Source organism: Suillus plorans, assembly GCF_016647745.1.
Source record: "Suillus plorans strain S12 chromosome Unknown HD556scaffold_10, whole genome shotgun sequence".
Classification (NCBI taxonomy): Eukaryota; Fungi; Basidiomycota; class Agaricomycetes; order Boletales; family Suillaceae; genus Suillus; species Suillus plorans.
In genome coordinates, this window is record NW_024537394.1 from 95,421 (window position 1) to 111,927 (window position 16,507).

The 16,507-nt window shown below is 48.4% G+C and overlaps 4 protein-coding genes across 4 annotated transcripts; 2 read left to right on the forward strand and 2 right to left on the reverse strand.

Annotated features, from left to right (window-relative positions):
- The first annotated feature begins 4,412 nt into the window (after nt 1-4,412).
- Nucleotides 4,413-5,913, forward strand: HD556DRAFT_1287260 (ribosomal protein S9/S16-domain-containing protein). Its single transcript, XM_041299349.1, has 4 exons — nt 4,413-5,365; nt 5,438-5,508; nt 5,562-5,785; nt 5,854-5,913. The coding sequence occupies exons 1-3, from the start codon at nt 4,426-4,428 to the stop codon at nt 5,580-5,582; spliced, it is 1,032 nt and encodes a 343-aa protein (XP_041163919.1). The 5' UTR covers nt 4,413-4,425; the 3' UTR covers nt 5,583-5,785; nt 5,854-5,913.
- A 148-nt stretch (nt 5,914-6,061) lies between these two features.
- HD556DRAFT_1344268 (BRE1 E3 ubiquitin ligase-domain-containing protein) lies at nt 6,062-9,534 on the reverse strand. The gene is made up of 15 exons (XM_041302193.1): nt 9,299-9,534; nt 9,100-9,243; nt 8,975-9,041; nt 8,759-8,922; nt 8,478-8,711; nt 8,280-8,426; nt 8,054-8,227; nt 7,824-8,003; nt 7,626-7,771; nt 7,199-7,574; nt 6,995-7,144; nt 6,803-6,934; nt 6,564-6,752; nt 6,445-6,511; nt 6,062-6,386 (listed from the first exon to the last, which is right to left on the reverse strand). The coding sequence occupies exons 1-15, from the start codon at nt 9,449-9,451 to the stop codon at nt 6,277-6,279; spliced, it is 2,433 nt and encodes an 810-aa protein (XP_041163920.1). The 5' UTR covers nt 9,452-9,534; the 3' UTR covers nt 6,062-6,276.
- An 83-nt stretch (nt 9,535-9,617) lies between these two features.
- HD556DRAFT_1231027 (P-loop containing nucleoside triphosphate hydrolase protein) lies at nt 9,618-12,558 on the forward strand (the record flags this gene model as incomplete). The annotated part of the gene is made up of 12 exons (XM_041297394.1): nt 9,618-9,929; nt 10,024-10,186; nt 10,238-10,326; nt 10,378-10,454; nt 10,506-10,661; nt 10,713-11,235; nt 11,290-11,388; nt 11,443-11,586; nt 11,636-11,935; nt 11,989-12,208; nt 12,258-12,427; nt 12,478-12,558. The coding sequence occupies 12 exons, from the start codon at nt 9,618-9,620 to the stop codon at nt 12,556-12,558; spliced, it is 2,334 nt and encodes a 777-aa protein (XP_041163921.1).
- On the reverse strand, nt 12,464-15,283 carry HD556DRAFT_59135 (galactose-binding domain-like protein). Its single transcript, XM_041311033.1, has 11 exons — nt 14,911-15,283; nt 14,764-14,849; nt 14,623-14,711; nt 14,500-14,567; nt 14,362-14,438; nt 14,191-14,307; nt 13,985-14,138; nt 13,855-13,930; nt 12,959-13,797; nt 12,883-12,908; nt 12,464-12,826 (listed from the first exon to the last, which is right to left on the reverse strand). Exons 1-11 carry the CDS (start codon nt 14,966-14,968, stop codon nt 12,713-12,715), a joined length of 1,704 nt encoding a protein of 567 aa, XP_041163922.1. The 5' UTR covers nt 14,969-15,283; the 3' UTR covers nt 12,464-12,712.
- Nucleotides 15,284-16,507: the final 1,224 nt, after the last annotated feature.

Consider the following 16,507-nt stretch of genomic DNA (forward strand, 5'->3'; position numbering starts at 1 on the left):
ACCACTGATGTAATTGATGCGTTCAGGAAGCCCACTCGATTTCATGAATGGTTCGGCCTTGCTGACTCTCACGTGCTTGCTCCGTCGCACACGGCGTACGTACATGCTAGTACAGCACAGCAGCCAAGGGTAACTTATTGGCCATTGTTCATACAACAACGTGCCAACTATTTTGGTTGTCGAAACCAAGTCATGTACAGCAATACCCGGGTCTAGACGAGACTGCCCTTTTCTCATCTTATTCACACCTTGGACGAACTCACAGTTGCGTTATGGCGTGTTTGGTATATTTGGGCTTGTAGCAGGGCCCAAGTCTAAGCACCATAATCTTCTGCGGTGTTGCTTGGAAACTATCAGTCTTTGATCTTCCAGTGCCGTATAGTGAATTTGACATCTACAACAGCGCCATTTAAGATGTCATTGACAGTAGGGTAAATGAGGATGCCTTCGTAGTAGACAGGAAGGCGTTTGGTCTGTTGCATTCTCAGCAGCTTGTTCATGAGGCCAGTTAGCTATGATGTCGTCCTAATATCAGTCAGGTATTACACCTTTAGGTAAAGAGGGGCTTGATTTTGCAGAGTTATCACGGTGTTGATGACGACCTGCAGTAAGTGAGAGTAATGAAGAGACAACAATGTTTGGAGGGCGCGACAGGAGGACAAAATGAGCTAGAGCAGTCAAAGGAAGCGAAGCTCGCATAAGCAGTAACCAGTCTACAGTGACAGATGCTTAAGAGCTAGTTCGGTAACCCAAGGTAAAGTAAATTTGCCAACTTCAAGGATGATGTAAGGCCGGCACAGTAGGTGCCGATAGCTGAGTTTCAACCTTATGATATCAATATTAGTAGGACTTGTTATCCATCGCGCTCATTGCTTTAGGGATAGATATCGATAGATTATGGATACCATTGACCCCTTGCTCCAACAACTCGCTCAAGCCCAGGCTGTTCAGCCGCCAGCTGCAGGCTGTCGGCAAAATCATATGCGAATCCTACGTCACATTGCACTACTTGTCAGTGTCCTTCTGACTGCTACGCACTCATTGCTTCAGGACTCTGTACCTGAGGCATACCACACATCGGCCCTCTCAGGTGAAGAATGGGTCATGGAACTCATCGTTGGTTACCCGGATCGTATGCGATGCGAACTTGGCATGCATGCAGATGTCTTTCATGCACTCATAGCCGAACTTCGTGTTTTGGGTTATGCTAGCTCACGCCACGTTTCGCTTGAAGAGCAACTTGCCATCTTTTTATATACGTGCGTTACAGGGCTAACAATCTGTCATGTCGGGGAGCGTTTTCAACGGTCAAACGACACCATCTCAAAGTAAGTTTGTTTTTAATGTTATTTATGATGAGCTCACAAATAATTCCAGGTATTTCCGGAAGATCTTGTTTATCTTTGCGTCCCCCCCGTTCTACACAACCTATGTACGTTCTCCCAATGACACCGATGACGTCTCCAGCAACATCCGTAACAACCCGAAATTCTGGCCTTACTTCAAGGACGCTATTGGTGCAATCGACGGCAGCCACATCCATGCTCGCCCCTCATCATCTGACCGCCCCTCGTATCATAATCGCAAAGGTTTTGTTTCTCAAAACTGTCTATTCGCCTGTACCTTCAACCTCAAGTTCTCATACGCTCTCACTGGCTGGGAGGGATCCGCCACAGACGCACGCCTCTATGACGAGGCTCGTTCAGGCAGTTTGTATGTCCCTCCCGGCAAATATTTCTTAGTGGATGCGGGATTCCCTTTGTGTGACGAGCTCTTAGTCCCCTACTGCAGTGTCCGTTATCATTTGGCTGAATGGGGACGCGCTAATCTTAGGTATGTTTTATTTATTTTATGTTTTTTAATAACTATTCTATGTTTGCAGACCAACAACCAAAGAAGAGCTCTTCAATCTGCGACACTCATCCGCTCGAAATGTGATTGAGCAGATCTTTGGCGTGTTAAAACGCCGTTTTCGTATTCTTTTGCTCTCACCTGAATATCCTATGACCATCCAGGCACGTATACCTGCCGCGCTATGCGCGATTCACAATTTCATATCGACTCACAACCCTGACGACAACGTGCTCCCGGACGACGACGATGAACACTTCGATTACGACAACCCGGAGCACCAAGGGATCCCTGATGACGAGGAGGTGTTTGATGGAGCGGGAGGCATGAAGGAAGTGCACAATCGTATTGCGCACTGCATGTGGGAAGATTATCAGACCGTTTTGCAGCAGCAGGGCCTGCTAGATGACTCCTTTGAAGATTCTGACAATGATATGTAGCACTGTAGCACGACTCTCATGTATCCGCCGCCATCAAAGCACAAGATGTTTGCATTACCATGCTTCAACTACTGCATTATCATCATATGTTGTGTCAATAGCGCATTTTACATGAGTATACTAACTACCAGGCGCAGGAAGTTGAAGTCCCAACCGCTGGGCTGTGGAAAGAATAAAAGCACGGCGCATCTCCTTGTCAGCGGTCTGTGTGTATATGTCAGTAGCTGCAGGGTCCATAGAAAAAACCTGTTGTATTATAAGCCGCTCTGCGAACAGCAACTCTGCATCCTCAACCTGCAACATCTGCATGGCCCTCGAGCGCTGGTCCATTACCCGATCCTCGGGATAGACCATGCGCTCAGCAATTACATCTGTCAAGCGATTGACAGAGCTCTGGAATCCCATCACGGCTACAGCTGTGGTGGCCTTTGATATCTTGGTGTCCAACGTGTTAGCGTTCTTTGTGGAACCGCCCTGAGTCTGTGCATGGCCTCCTGATCCACGGCCTGATACTGTCTTCGCTCTTTTGATAGAGCTCGACTCGGAGGGAGGCGGCATTTGCATTTGAGAAACTGAGGTAGATGCAGATGAGGCAGTCAGCTCCATGTCAGTGTGAGAATGTTTGCCAGGAGGAGGCATGAAGGACGGAGAAGCAGGAGGAGGCATGAAGGACGGAGAAGTAGGAGGAGGCATGAAGGATGGAGAAGCAGGTGTAGAAGTGAGGGCAGCTGCTGCAGGGGCGGTGCTAGGACCAGCAACACCAGCACTAGATGTGGCAATAACGGGACCAATCATGGTATTGTGTTCACCTGCGGGTACGCTAGGACTGGAGCTTGAGCTTAAGGGAGGGGGGAGAGCTATATTGGGTTGGTACCCTGTGCGCCCTCGGGCACCACTGCCTCATGGTATTATGCCGTCCATTTGCTCGTAGTGTCTCCATCCCGATGCACGAAAAGGGCGCATGACTGAATTTCCCTATTATCAAACAGTGAGACGCATGAAATAGCATTAGCGAACTTGACGTACCTTCTTGGAAACATATTCATTCCATACTGAGGTTGAAGCCTCGCCCTCAACATTTGCCCCTCTAATATTGTCCCAGTGGACACCAGACTGCTGGCGATACTTCTGAATAGCGTTGAAAGTCTGCTTTAACTACACGATCTCTTATCAAGTCTATAAATAAATGATATATTGATATGACTTACTGACGCCCATTTTGTCTTACACATTGCCCCACTCTTCGCTGGACCATGCTCCAGGTACTCAGCAATAGCCTCTGCAGCGCCATTGTACGTCACATCTTTGAAGTTGCCAGCATCACCAATCTTGTCCTGATTGTTGGATAGGTAGAGGAGAAACTGATCAACCTCTGTGTCGGTCCAAACAGCCCTCTCTGTAGTAGTATGAGATGACTCCTGAGCCATGGAGAGGATGTGGACTTGAGCCGATAACACTATCGATATGACACTAGCCCAGATGTTGTTCCGATTGCATAGATCTTGAGTCGTATGCTGGGGTGTATGATAGCTAGACATGGGATTAAAGGAAGTTCAAGCTCCGATGTCGGTCTCCAAACCGGAAGCTACTGTGCCGACCTTACATCATCCTTGAAGTTGGCAAATTTACTTTACCTTGGGTTACCTTAGGGTAACGGATGTGATGTTTTAGAATAACATGAAGACACCCAGGAGTAAAACCCAAGCTTGAGTCCAAGTATGGACGCTATGACTTCTCTCATGAACCTCTTAAACCGTGGTACCTATTGGTTATGCGGATGTCGAATGCCTTGGCAACAATACCAGCAGGGCTACTCATGGAACGAGACCGAAAATAGCTGGTGACGGGCAGATATAGGGTGTTGGATCGAGAATGACCTGACTCGTAGCTCAGAATCAAGGACGATAAGGCGAGAATGTATTTTCCGACCTAGCAGGTCGCTAGGAAGTGTTGTACCACATGAGCCTATCCAGGAAAACAGAGCTGGGACAACGCCATAGGGAGTGCGCAGCGCGCTCACCGAGACGGCTCGAAATTATTGTAAAAGCTGAAGGGGAAGCAAGTCTGACACGTCACGTGACGTCTATAACGCGGCTGAAATTACGGGTTTTCTCGAATTTTGTTCAAGACAACAATGAACGTCCTGCGACGACCGGCGGGCTTGTCCAAGTTTCGGTTTTACTCGACACAGACCACGAGGCCGTTTGTCCCACCCGCCTCTCTGAACCACTTCGACTTCCGCCAACGCCAACGCGAAAAACCGCGTCCTACGAGCCCAGCCTTCTATACCGCTCGTCCCGAATTCTACGATCAGCTCTCGTCGTTAGAGTCAGCTCTACAACATGCCAAGACTGCGCTAACGTCATGCCACCTTCTTCCCCTTCCCCAATTTGCTCGGGAGGCCCTCCCACCGCGTGTCAATGCTTGGGTAGACAAGCGCGAGCTCGGTCTGAAACTCAGAAGCACCCTCACAACGAGCCGCTACAGACGAGTGGTTCTCGTACTCAACGAGCTAGAGACCTATAGAGCCATTGCGGAAAAGGCTGGGATTGCAGAGTTGCAGGAAGGTATCAGAGGTATCACAGAACTGTTCGAGCGTGCAGACGCTGCGACGATGCTGGCGAGGGGAAAGGCCAAACCCGTCAAGTTCGATGAGTATGGGCGAAGCTATACCCTTGGGAAACGGAAGACGAGCTCTGCGCGGGTGTGGATCGTGCCCGTCCAGCAACCTCCCGCAGACAAATCCACCGCCTCCCAGTCCATACCAGCAGCAACGGAAACAGACACCGCGCTTACGGCTCTTCTTGACCCCATTTCTTCGTCGAAGAGCAACGAGCCTGTATCCGTTTCTCAGATTCTCGTGAACAATACTCCTCTTTCAGCTTATTTCCCTATTCCCGCTGACCGTGCTCGCGTGATTCATCCAATCAAACTCGCGGGTTTATTGGGGGCATATAATATCTTCGCCATCGTACGTGGGGGAGGTACGTCTGGACAAAGCGGTGCGGTTGCGCATGGTATCGCAAAGGGTCTGGCAGCACACGAACCAGCCGTCGCAACGATTTTGAGGAAGGGTAAGTGTTGCGCATCATTTCCATTCCAGCCGTCCTCCACTTAACAACCTTCACTAACATCTCTGTTCATAGCGAAACTTTTGCGTCGTGATCCGCGTATGGTTGAGCGGAAAAAGCCTGGTCTTGCGAAGGCACGCAAGCGGGTATGTGTATTTTTCGTTGTGTTCTCTCTGTCATTTGCTCACCTTGTCTACAGTATGCCTGGGTCAAGCGGTAGCTATTCTCAGTATATTGCGTAGTACCTACTTCTCCTTCCGTTGCTTTTATCGTGTCACCAATGCTCCATCAACTTGACAATTCTGCATGAAGTACATAAGTGAATATTGTTTTCACCTCCATCGCTTGATATAATAACGGCTTGGGACGCTAACCGGAATGATTCTTCGTGGGGTTGCGGATATCGAGAGATTCAGTGACACTCTCGAATCAGGTTGTCAGCTACAATACACCTCGAATGGTGTCGAAATTTAATCGACCTCTGGACATACTTAGTAGTCTATCGATTGAATCTCAATTGCTGGTCCGTTATAAAGCGGTTCCGTCTTGCTGTGTAGTGGTTCGTGTGGAACGATATATGTGCTCACTTGGTTGTCCTCTTGCAAAGAGTTGCACAGACGGGCAGCGCATTCGTCCTGCATTTCACCACCATTCAGCGAAGGAATCATGCCTTGCAATCTCCGCATCGTTTCACAGTTTGACCATTTCACAATTTTCATTCACTAGCGTAGACGCCAAAGATAAAATGATATCATCATTACATTACCTGGCACGAGTGCTCCATAAAAAAGCATAAAATATGCTACAATACATCGCCGCGTGACTGAAGATTCGGTCCAATAAAAGAGACGCCAAGCAGCGAAGATTACCAGAAGTCTACGTTTGAGCAGGGATGGATAGAATGGGAGAAACAGTCATTGGAAGAGGACGTTGACTACTTCGCTCTGTGCAAAGCCTGAATTACAATGTGGGCACCGCCGCTGACGTGTGGAGATCCTCGCGTCGATGCATTGCTTGCAGAATGCTGGAAAGAAAGAAATCAGTTTACTCATGTGTTATTGATTTCTAGTAGTGATACGTACTGTGTGAGCACTTGGTGAGAGCAACTCCACGCATATGTTCTTTGCATGTCGAACATTTAATGAGTCTCTGTGAACCCATTCAATAATCACTTCCAAACACTGAGGAGGGCACGACGTACCCAGACAGACGCAGCCTCTTCCATAAGTTCTGCTTCCTTTTCGCTTGCTGAAGCAGATTTCAACTTCTTCGCCTCAACACGGAGTTTATCAACCTCGGCTTTCATACGAGTAAGGTCGTCGTCCCTCTTGAATAGACAGCCCTTGAGGTGGTGGATGTGAGCATATTTTTCGTCAGCGATCTTTCGAACCTAGGTAGAGAATTTATAAATATGGACCAGACAAGGATGTGAAATCGTACATTCATCATCATCTCTTCGGTACTTTCGGCCTGCTTCTTGTACATCAGAATATCGGATTCAAGAGCAGTGAATCTTGTTTCTGCTTCATCCATCACTCGATGGAGACGCTGGTTGGCTGCTTCGAGATGACCCTGAGTCAAAATGACGATGGTAAGAGACGGAGGGGTAGAATGCAAAGGAAAAGAACGTACTATTTGTTGTTGCAAGTTTTTCTCGCCGTCAGCCAGTCGTTCGACAACCTTGGCTTGCTTCTCGAGGTTCCGAATGGCGGTTTTCCGCTCAATCTCGACGGACTCTCTGTCGCGCATGGCCGCAAAGTACTTGTTATCCGCCTTCGCTTTCTGGATATCAAGTATATACTCAACCTGCTGGACGGACGAAAAACGGCGACGTACCTCGTGTGCGCTCTTGGCGACCTTTTCCTCCGCCGCTATTAAGCTCACTACCTTACTCTTCAATTGCCCATCCAAAGCCTCCCATGCTCCCGAAAGCCTTTCCACCTCTGCGTAAATCGCATCCTCCGCTTGCTGATGTTGCTCTGCAAGAAGTCGCATTTTCTGGAGCTCATCTTCCTTCGCTTGTAATTGCCTAACGAGGTCTGAAGAAGAGGGTTTTCCAAGGAGAGATTGATACCGTGATAATTCTGTTGTGACCGCCGCGAGCTCTTCCCGGGCAGCTGCTTCTGAGGCAATATGACGTGCAATATCGGGTTGCTCTTCTCGTATAGTGGACATGGATTTCTGAAGTGCGGCAAGTTTTGCTTCGGTTTCACTGTGTGATGTCAATGGTACCCGTCTCCGCACTTTAGAATATCATGCTCACATCAGTTTCTTCCGAAGACCGTCCACATATTGAAGATCATCAACTTTTCCCTCCCAGAAATGCTTCATGAGATCTTCATTACCGGCATGCGCAGCTAATTTGGCCTTATGTCTCCTAACCTCCGACTCAAGTTGCGTTATCCTTTCCTATTTCCAATGTATCAACAACTTGGTATGAATTTGTGTGTAACTGGCGCACCGCTCGTGATTCGGCGAGGGCCTTGAGCTCCCGAGATGACTGATATTTTATATTTTCACGACTTCTAAGTTCATTTAATTCGGCGTGCAGCAGCTCACGTTGGTCGCGAAGGCGAGAGAGATCTGCATCCCGCTTAGCAAGTACGGCTTTGAGTTCTTGATTCATTTGTTGCGCAGAAGTCTGACAAAGATGAAATGAATAAGTAAGAGGACAAGTGTGGAGTGACCTACCCGAGTCTCCTCCTCAAATTGCATCCGACTTGATTGCAAGTCACGTATCATGACATCCAAGTGTCCTATTCTGCTATCGTTCTCAGCTTTCAGGTGCTCCAGCTGGTCCCTACGCTCGGATAATATCTTGTAATGCACAGTCCCAGAGACCATTTCGACTGTTGGAGCGGCGCGCTTTGGGGTTTCAACTTCAGTATTGTCCTGCAGAAGGTAATAACCGACAAACCTCGACCTCGAGCTTCGCTATGATCTCCGCCTGAGTCCTAATTTCTGCCTCCAGTTTACTTGCACGTTCGGAGGAAATTTTGAGCTCCAATCGAAAAGCTTCGATATCTGACAGGGATGAATCATTATGACCATTTATTTGAGGCGGCTAGAAAATGTGAGTTCTATGCAATAATGAGGGGCACCTATGGTTACTGACCGGTGAAGTTGATGACCCATGATTTGGGGTGCTTCCTTCCGCTGGGCATGGTTGGTCCGAGTTTGCATCTTCCTTTACCCCACCCTTTGTCTTCATGGCTGCAACAGTGCCACTTTGCATACGGTCTAGCTTGATCTCCACAGCAACGAGGTCGTCGTGTAGTTGCTCTTTCTCTGACTGGACCTCGTCAAGCCTCTGCTGCAGAAGTGCTATCTCAGAGCGAAGAGCAACACACTAGGTCGAGTCAATATGGCATGGTGTGGCCCAGTGGAAATACTGACCTCGGTCTGTGATGTCTGACAGCGTTGATATGCCTTATCATTAAAGGTGGCCGGATTTAGTTTCATGAAGCTTGTGATTAGTTTTTCGGTTGCAAGCATGTTCTTTTCTAGTGCAGCTTTGAGGCCCGAGTCAGTTGAAATGTGTTGTGACAAGTCAAAAATATCTGGTACAATGTTTAATGGAAAACCAAGTGATGAAAGGGGTGCTTGACGCACCTTTCGTATTGACTTCGACAACTGGAAGTTCCTCTGGTGGCGTCAGGGTTTGAACGGTGTCTACCAACTATCCCACCAGAACGTTGATGCCCACTACTAAGATGCCAGCAACATATAGCACATACCTGCTTCCAGCATGCAGCAATAGCTACTAGACCTGCCTCGCACGAACTTCTTCTCTGCTCCAGTTGAGCAATGCGCGCCTGATTCCGTTCATTCTCTCTGGAGTAATGCTTCATGCGCCTGAAGATAGCTTCCTTGCGAAATAGCTAATAAAGAGTGAGGTTTTTGTAGACTGTAAGGTACAAGAGATGCCAAAATCACCTCTAACTGGTGGTTGTCTGCAGGTTCTTCTGCGTCGTGATTAGCACTCAAGCCGTTGACCTCCGGGCTCCCACTCGTGCTCGTCAACACCCGCTTTTTTGCTTGAGTAACCTCTCCGTCATCTGGCAAGGGCCTCTTCCTTGATTCCAACATGATGACGGATGAAAGAGGCGTTGGTAGGACACAACGAATAGAATAAACACTTTCAAAATGGACCTTAGCAATGAACAGTATATCTGAGTTTAAAACTCCGATAGTTGTAGCGGGTTGTCGGGTTTATCGCCACCCGCCTAATTTTTGCATGTCCTTCTGACCTGTCATGCAAACATTTGTGCGGAGGCTGCCCAGTTCATGGCAATGGGCGTTATACAGTTCTAGATCATCCAAAACTCCGCAGTGCTTTGTATCATGCACAGGCAGACGCGCTGCTTCAGCAGCAGCCGCGGTTGCCAAATCTTCACCAGTGGAATATGAGCCACCAACTTACCCCACATATCAGTTAACAGGGAAAGATGTGCAAAGGCTCAATTTCCAGAGGAACATTGGTGTTTCCGCCCACATTGATTCCGGCAAGACGACTCTCACAGAACGTGTACTGTTCTATACCGGTCGTATTCGGGAAATTCACGAGGTGAGTTGGGCAATCATTTTGGTTTCCAAACAGCATTTGTTTCGCAGTCAAATTTATTTACATGGGACGGGACTGATTTTTTTCTTCGGCTAAGGTTCGAGGTCGGGATGCTGTTGGTGCCAAGATGGATAGTATGGAGCTTGAACGCGAAAAGGGTATCACTATTCAAAGTGCTGCTACGTTTTGTGATTGGGAAGCAACTTTACCTGTGACAAACGAGAAACAAAAGTATGCTATTAATATCATCGATACCCCAGGTAAAATGGTCACTTAACTATCTCCGTACTGAAATTGACGCGTCTTTACAGGTCACGTCGACTTCACCATAGAGGTTGAGCGTGCCCTCCGTGTTTTGGATGGTGCTATCCTAGTTCTATGTGCTGTATCTGGTGTACAGGTGTGCACAACATAGTTAAACTTGATCAAAAACGTCTCATCATTTGTATAGAGCCAAACTACCACAGTAGATCGACAAATGAGACGGTATGGTGTTCCCCGTATTTCCTTTATCAACAAGATGGATAGGTAAGTGTTGATTCATCAATTTGAAGTTCGAATTCTAAATTTCCTCCGCAGGCCTGGCGCCAACCCATGGCGAGTTATCAATCAGATCCGGTCAAAACTTAAGATTGCAGCTGCAGCAGTTCAAGTACCTATAGGTGTTGAAGACGAGCTGAAGGGTGTGGTCGACCTTGTACGTTGGAAAGCCATTTACAACGAAGGAGAAAAGGGGTATGTCTCTAAGAACCTGTCTTCCAAAGCTGTGTTAACCGTATGTTGCAGCATCAATGTCGTAGAGTCTGACGATATTCCTGAATCTGTGCTTGATCTCGCCAAGGCCAAGCGTGCCGAATTGCTCGAACAACTTGCTGAAGTGGACGACGAAATAGGTGAACTTCTGATCATGGATGAGACCCCCACAACTGCCCAGCTTGTTGCGGCCATTCGGCGTGCCACCGTCGGCCTCAAGTTCTCGCCAGTCTTTATTGGCTCTGCAATCAAGAACACCGCTGTCCAACCTATGCTCGATGGTGTATGCGCATACCTCGCGAACCCCGCTGAGGTACCCGTGACAGCCCATGATACAACCCAGCCTGCATCTGCCCCACCTGTTCCGCTTGTCCCTGCCTCAGATGCACCTCTCGTCGGCTTGGCTTTCAAACTTGAGGAGGGACGGTTTGGCCAGTTGACATACATGCGGGTTTACCAAGGCACTCTGAAGAAGAGCGGTATCATCTACAATGCCCGCACTGGCAAGAAGGTTAAGGTCCCTCGACTAGTCCGTATGCACAGTAACGAGATGGAGGTACGCGTCTTTGTAGTTTACGCAGTTCTAGACCTCTTACCCTTATGGAATTAGGATATCGAGTCTATCGGTCCCGGTGAGATCTGCGCTATCTTCGGCGTTGAATGCTCCTCTGGTGACACTTTCACCGATGGTTCGACTAGTTTTTCCATGGTAAGCATTTTATACTCTCCTTCTGGTGCTGGTCTTACCCATATCATTCTGAAGACGTCGATGTTCGTTCCCGAACCTGTGATTTCCCTCGCAATCAATCCTGAAGGCAAAGAGACTCCCAACTTTTCTCGTGCCCTGAACAGATTTCAGAAGGAAGATCCAACGTTCAGAGTTCATCTTGACAAAGAGAGCAAAGAGGTATGTATACTTGTATCAATGCCACTCCTTTATTCACGTTTCACTGTAGACCATCATTTCTGGCATGGGTGAACTTCACTTGGAGATCTACGTCGAGCGCATGCGTCGTGAGTACAATGTCGCTTGTACGACTGGTAAACCTCGCGTCGCCTTCCGCGAGACTATCACGCAGCGTGCGGAGTTCAACTATACACACAAGAAACAAACTGGTGGTGCAGGGCAATTCGCACGTGTCATCGGAAACATTGAGCCCATGGAATACAGCGAGGACCTTGGTCGTGATGTTGACTTTGTGAATGTTGTCATGGGAGGAAACATCCCCACTAATTTCATTCCTGCTGTGGAGAAGGTACGTCGGCGTAGTCACTCGAAGATCGATCATGTCTTCATGTTGTCGTACAGGGCTTTTATGAGGCGCTTGAGAAGGGTTCACTGTCGGGTAACCCCATCACTGGCTGCTGCTTCGTGCTCAAGGATGGCGCTTTCCATGCCGTGGACTCGTCCGAACTTGCTTTCCGAAACGCCACCATTGGTGCATTCCGCGAAGCTTATAAAAATACAAAGCCGGTCATTCTTGAGCCTATCATGACTGTCGAGGTCGTCGCCCCATCCGAATTCCAGAGTATGTCACAACCCTTTTGGTTGCGTGGATGAACTCACTTCTCATATAGGCGCTGTCATCGGTGGACTGAATCAACGGCGAGGTACTATCATCGACAGTGAGGTCCGCGATGAAGAGTTCGTTTGCACTGCAGAAGTCGCTCTGAATGACATGTTTGGCTACTCGAGTCAGCTCCGCGGTGCGACGCAGGGCAAGGGCGAGTTCACCATGGAGTATAAGGTATGTTATGCACGTCGATTGAAGGGTAGGAGCTGATGTTGTCCTTGTAGAACCACATGCCTGTGCTACCCAACGTTCAGAAGGAACTGGAAGAGGCCTACCGCAAGACGATGCCGCAGGCAAAGAAGTAGATTTATTACACTAATAGACATATCACTGACCTACATAGAGCTGACAAGCCTGGATCGTGGCTTGATCTCGAACACTAGAGCCTAAATAATACACATCACTCCGATCTGATATCACGCTTTGTCGATCAATCGTTGTGTCGAACAGGAAGGTAACCTAGTGACGCGGAAGTGCCAAAATGACCACTTCGCTAGCTTCCAAGTCCAATATTTCACAATCCGCCTTGTCGCCATTACCGATTTGCGTCTCCACGCAAGTGAAGTCCATTGGCTTCCAGAAAGCTGGTGAGCTTGTGCATTCCAGAACAGATTAAAGAGGCCCGTTACCTTGTACAAAACCGTCATCGGTTGATCTGAAACATGTTGTAAAAACTGGAAACGCAAATGTTGGTGGGTCACTTACGCCAAATTGCGGTGTTATACATGATTCCTTGCCCTGCACTCGCTACGAATGCACGAAGAGTACTGAAGTCGGGTTTGTCGTCGGCTCCATTGTGGGCGACCACCACAAGGTATGCATTTCCTGGCTCCTTCAGCGCCTCGTCACCCTGTATACCTCCCCCTCCCATAGGAATGAAGGCCTGGTTCGTATATGGGTGACGCTCGACAACCTTGAGCTCCACACCACCATTAACGACTTTTGTCGGATTACAGCGATAAACGGACAGTCCACTGCTAGCCCCCAGATCAGCCGGATACGACGATTTCAAAAGTGAAAGTTTATGGAATTTAGTTGCAGAACCCTGGTTCGCAGGCGTGATCTTAGTCCCTGGGGGAGCCGCGGCATGGTCACCATATGCTTGAATGACTTGGCCAAAGGGCGAAAAGGCTTCTGGTGTAAGGGGGAGAACAGGTATGGTTTTGACCTGTTTCATTGCCACAGGCACCGACTCGAGTGGTACAGCAGCATCGTTTTCTGCTGTATCAGTAGGTCTGACTGCAAGGTCTGCTGTAGGACAGGGACCCTTCGTGCCATTGATTCGTACGCGTTTGATACCACCATCAGGGTATATGGTAAGCTTTACGTGCGTGTAGGCGACAGAGATATCTGCATCCAGTGCAAAGAAGTGCCTCCGATGCGGACCAAGCTTGACCGGGGACAAAATTTGTGTCCAATCGGCGGCGTCGCTATCTAGTATCTCGTCTTCGCTACACAAAGCGTGGAGTTCACAGCTCTCTGGGAAGTTGCCCTTAAAATGTGCCGTGTCAATCTCGACTGTTCCTAGATGGCCTGGTGCGCCCCTAGATAGTCGCATATAAGCTCAATTCATGGGACTCTGAGAGGTTTCGGTGACTTGCAATTTAATGATCACCCAATCCTTGTGACCCTTTTGCCGACTCCGCTTAGTCTCCCAACCATCGCCCATATCTTTACCTGCACAGATATAGTAACTCAAACTGCCGAGATGTATGAGACGTCGAGACCTACCACGTCCTGGGAGAATCAGATTGGCGCCAACACCAAAATGCTGATCGGACATAAATGTCACGCGACCTCCAGCGAAGGCATGGGCGAGATCGAACACTTCTTGAGGGCTGTCAGGCTGCACAGGAGCGACGTTACCGTAAACTCGGAAACGCGCCTATAATTAAACACGTGAGTTTCACATTCGAGCAGTTGTCCACGAGTCTTACGATACCACCGTCCGGATACATGTTTAACTTTACAAACTTCACTCGTTCAGTCTCTGGTATCTTGAAAAGATGCCGCTTGGACGGGCCGAGGGGGACACGGGCTAATATTTCCGTCCACTGGAGCGTTATATATTGGTTTAGGAAAAGCGGACGCGAGATACAGACACGAACCTTTGCGTTCTCCGCGTTATGTTCATCCAATGATGAATCAATGATGCCATCTACGGACACTTCGGGGGCTTCATTACCTACCCATTACAACGAGCTTATCAATATCATTTATTGTGTAAAGATAAGCCTGAGACAAACCGTTGAAGTGGGTTGTGTCAATGTCGAACCCGACGACCGTGCCCAACGTGCCAAGTTTAATGATACACCTGTGCGGAGAACACTTTCGGGACATATTATGCAGATCATACCTCGTCAACATACCAGTCGTAGGAAGGATTATGTCTCCGTGACTCCCAGCCGCTGTACAACGCGCCATTAGGGCCAAACTGCCCTTTGAGGCTGGGAGCTGGCTGTTGAGAGGGATTTGATATATTGCAAACTCACACTGGCTGTGGAACTTACTTCAACTTCAAGTAGGTGAAATGCCTCAGCGAAGAACTCGTCTGAGACTTTCACAACCTTTCCTCCTAGTGCGACACTGGAGAGCTCTGAACTCGACGAGTTGCGTCGGGATTGAACAAAGAGCAATGTAAATATAATGTGACGCACCGGTATTAGATTTGAATGTTTCATGGAAGGCTTCGAGTGGGATGCTCTCGTATGCCATGCTAAGCTTTGCGTATGAGATGGTAGATGTATGAAGAGACTCCTCTGCCGGCTCCCCCCGTAGTAAACGACTGTCTTATCTTGCCTTGGTACAGATCTAGGTAGATCCAATCACGCGAACCGTAGTGGCGCCACGGGCAGTGGTCAGTTCCAGATAGCGGGCCGCAGAACTAATAGTATGCGTTGGCTCATACTATTAGTCTGAATAATAATTAATCTCGTGAATTCAATCACGCGAGCAGTGTGGCCACTGGCAAAGGTATGCAGAACCAACATCCATCGGCTTGTACAAGTAGCAGTCCATAGTAATTAATGATCAAGATCCAATCTGGTGGAGCTTAAAATTTGGATACGTTTGGACCGCCGGTTGGAGGCGGTGCGCCGATCGTCAAGCATAGTTGAAAACTTCACGGCCGGTGAGGGACTTCCGCTACTTGGCCAGATGTTTCATGCTTGCAGGGTAGGTTTTCAGGAGTCGTTTAGGAGGGTTACGTGAAGTACATGCTAGAACTTGACGCAAGTTTCAGCGCACATTAATATTCCAAGTGTTCTAATCTCTCGATGCGAGCATAGCTCCACATTTGCTAAAGCACAATTATTGTTCATTTTGAGGTAATCCACCATGTAATTCGGTTGACTATAATGTGGTCAACGCCCTTTGGGGTGTGAGCTTGGAGTGTGCACTTTATTGTCAGAAGAGCGCCCAAACACCAACTCGCCCCATTGGAAGTAAATCTCACCAATATCCCTGGGATGCGCTACGACAGCAGGTGGAACTCCCACTGGTTGTCTCCGCCTTATCTCCGACACCACAAGTTTCAGATCATTTGGGAGATGATGATTCTTCAATATGTGTTGCTGGAAGGTTGGAAACAACGTATCGTAATCGGGGAAGCGATGCTCTATTTGAGAGTAGAAACTTGGTGTGAAGTGATGCATCTGGATCCGACCCCTGCGGAATGCTAGTTGGATGCATGTGCAAAGGCGCGGGAAGCTCAATCATTCGCGTAGGATAGTCGAGGAGCACTCAACGAACAGCTTCACGACTTGGGTCCAAACTAGATATAAGAGAGCTTAATCAGTCTGGAAGATAGGAAGCAAACGGCACTAGGCTCGGCAGCTTACAGTAAGACCAGTCTTCCTCAACCCCTGTCAAATACTTCAACGTCCAGAGAATGGCGACAGAAGTGGCACATGCATCATTCCGATCATCATTTTGGAGTGGTTTGAAAATCTCGATCAGACCAAGATGGTCTTCCATGGTGTTGTGTTGATTGTCGAGGAAAATGGATGTCACTGTAACCGCTACAGACTCCGCGGCTAACCCACAGGATCCTAGTATGGCGAATCAATCATGAATACTTGTTGTATCATCTCGTCTTGTTGGACTTTTCCTGGCGATGGTGCGGAATGGAGCACAAAAAGGCGCCAGTATATCCATTTAAACCAATGAGTTGTCGTCGCCCTCTACGTTCTAAAGTCCATTTGCGCTACTGTCATGGCGGTAATGGGGGCGTTAGAAGAGGAAATGGTGTAAGCG

Bases quoted from the DNA above. Each gene is read 5' to 3' on its own strand.
- HD556DRAFT_1287260 (XM_041299349.1), top strand. From the start codon at position 4,426: ATGAACGTCCTGCGACGACCGGCGGGCTTGTCCAAGTTTCGGTTTTAC. The intron at 5,366-5,437 runs GTAAGTGTTGCG...CTCTGTTCATAG, and splicing joins CGCAACGATTTTGAGGAAGG to CGAAACTTTTGCGTCGTGAT. The intron at 5,509-5,561 runs GTATGTGTATTT...CCTTGTCTACAG, and splicing joins TTGCGAAGGCACGCAAGCGG to TATGCCTGGGTCAAGCGGTA.
- HD556DRAFT_1344268 (XM_041302193.1), bottom strand. From the start codon at position 9,451: ATGTTGGAATCAAGGAAGAGGCCCTTGCCAGATGACGGAGAGGTTACT. The intron at 8,712-8,758 runs GTCAGTATTTCC...GACTCGACCTAG, and splicing joins GTCAGACATCACAGACCGAG to TGTGTTGCTCTTCGCTCTGA. The intron at 6,935-6,994 runs GTACGTTCTTTT...ATTTTGACTCAG, and splicing joins AAAACTTGCAACAACAAATA to GGTCATCTCGAAGCAGCCAA.
- HD556DRAFT_59135 (XM_041311033.1), bottom strand. From the start codon at position 14,968: ATGGCATACGAGAGCATCCCACTCGAAGCCTTCCATGAAACATTCAAA. The intron at 14,712-14,763 runs GTAAGTTCCACA...CCCTCTCAACAG, and splicing joins TTCACCTACTTGAAGTTGAA to CCAGCTCCCAGCCTCAAAGG. The intron at 14,139-14,190 runs GTAAGACTCGTG...GTTTAATTATAG, and splicing joins TGTATCCGGACGGTGGTATC to GCGCGTTTCCGAGTTTACGG.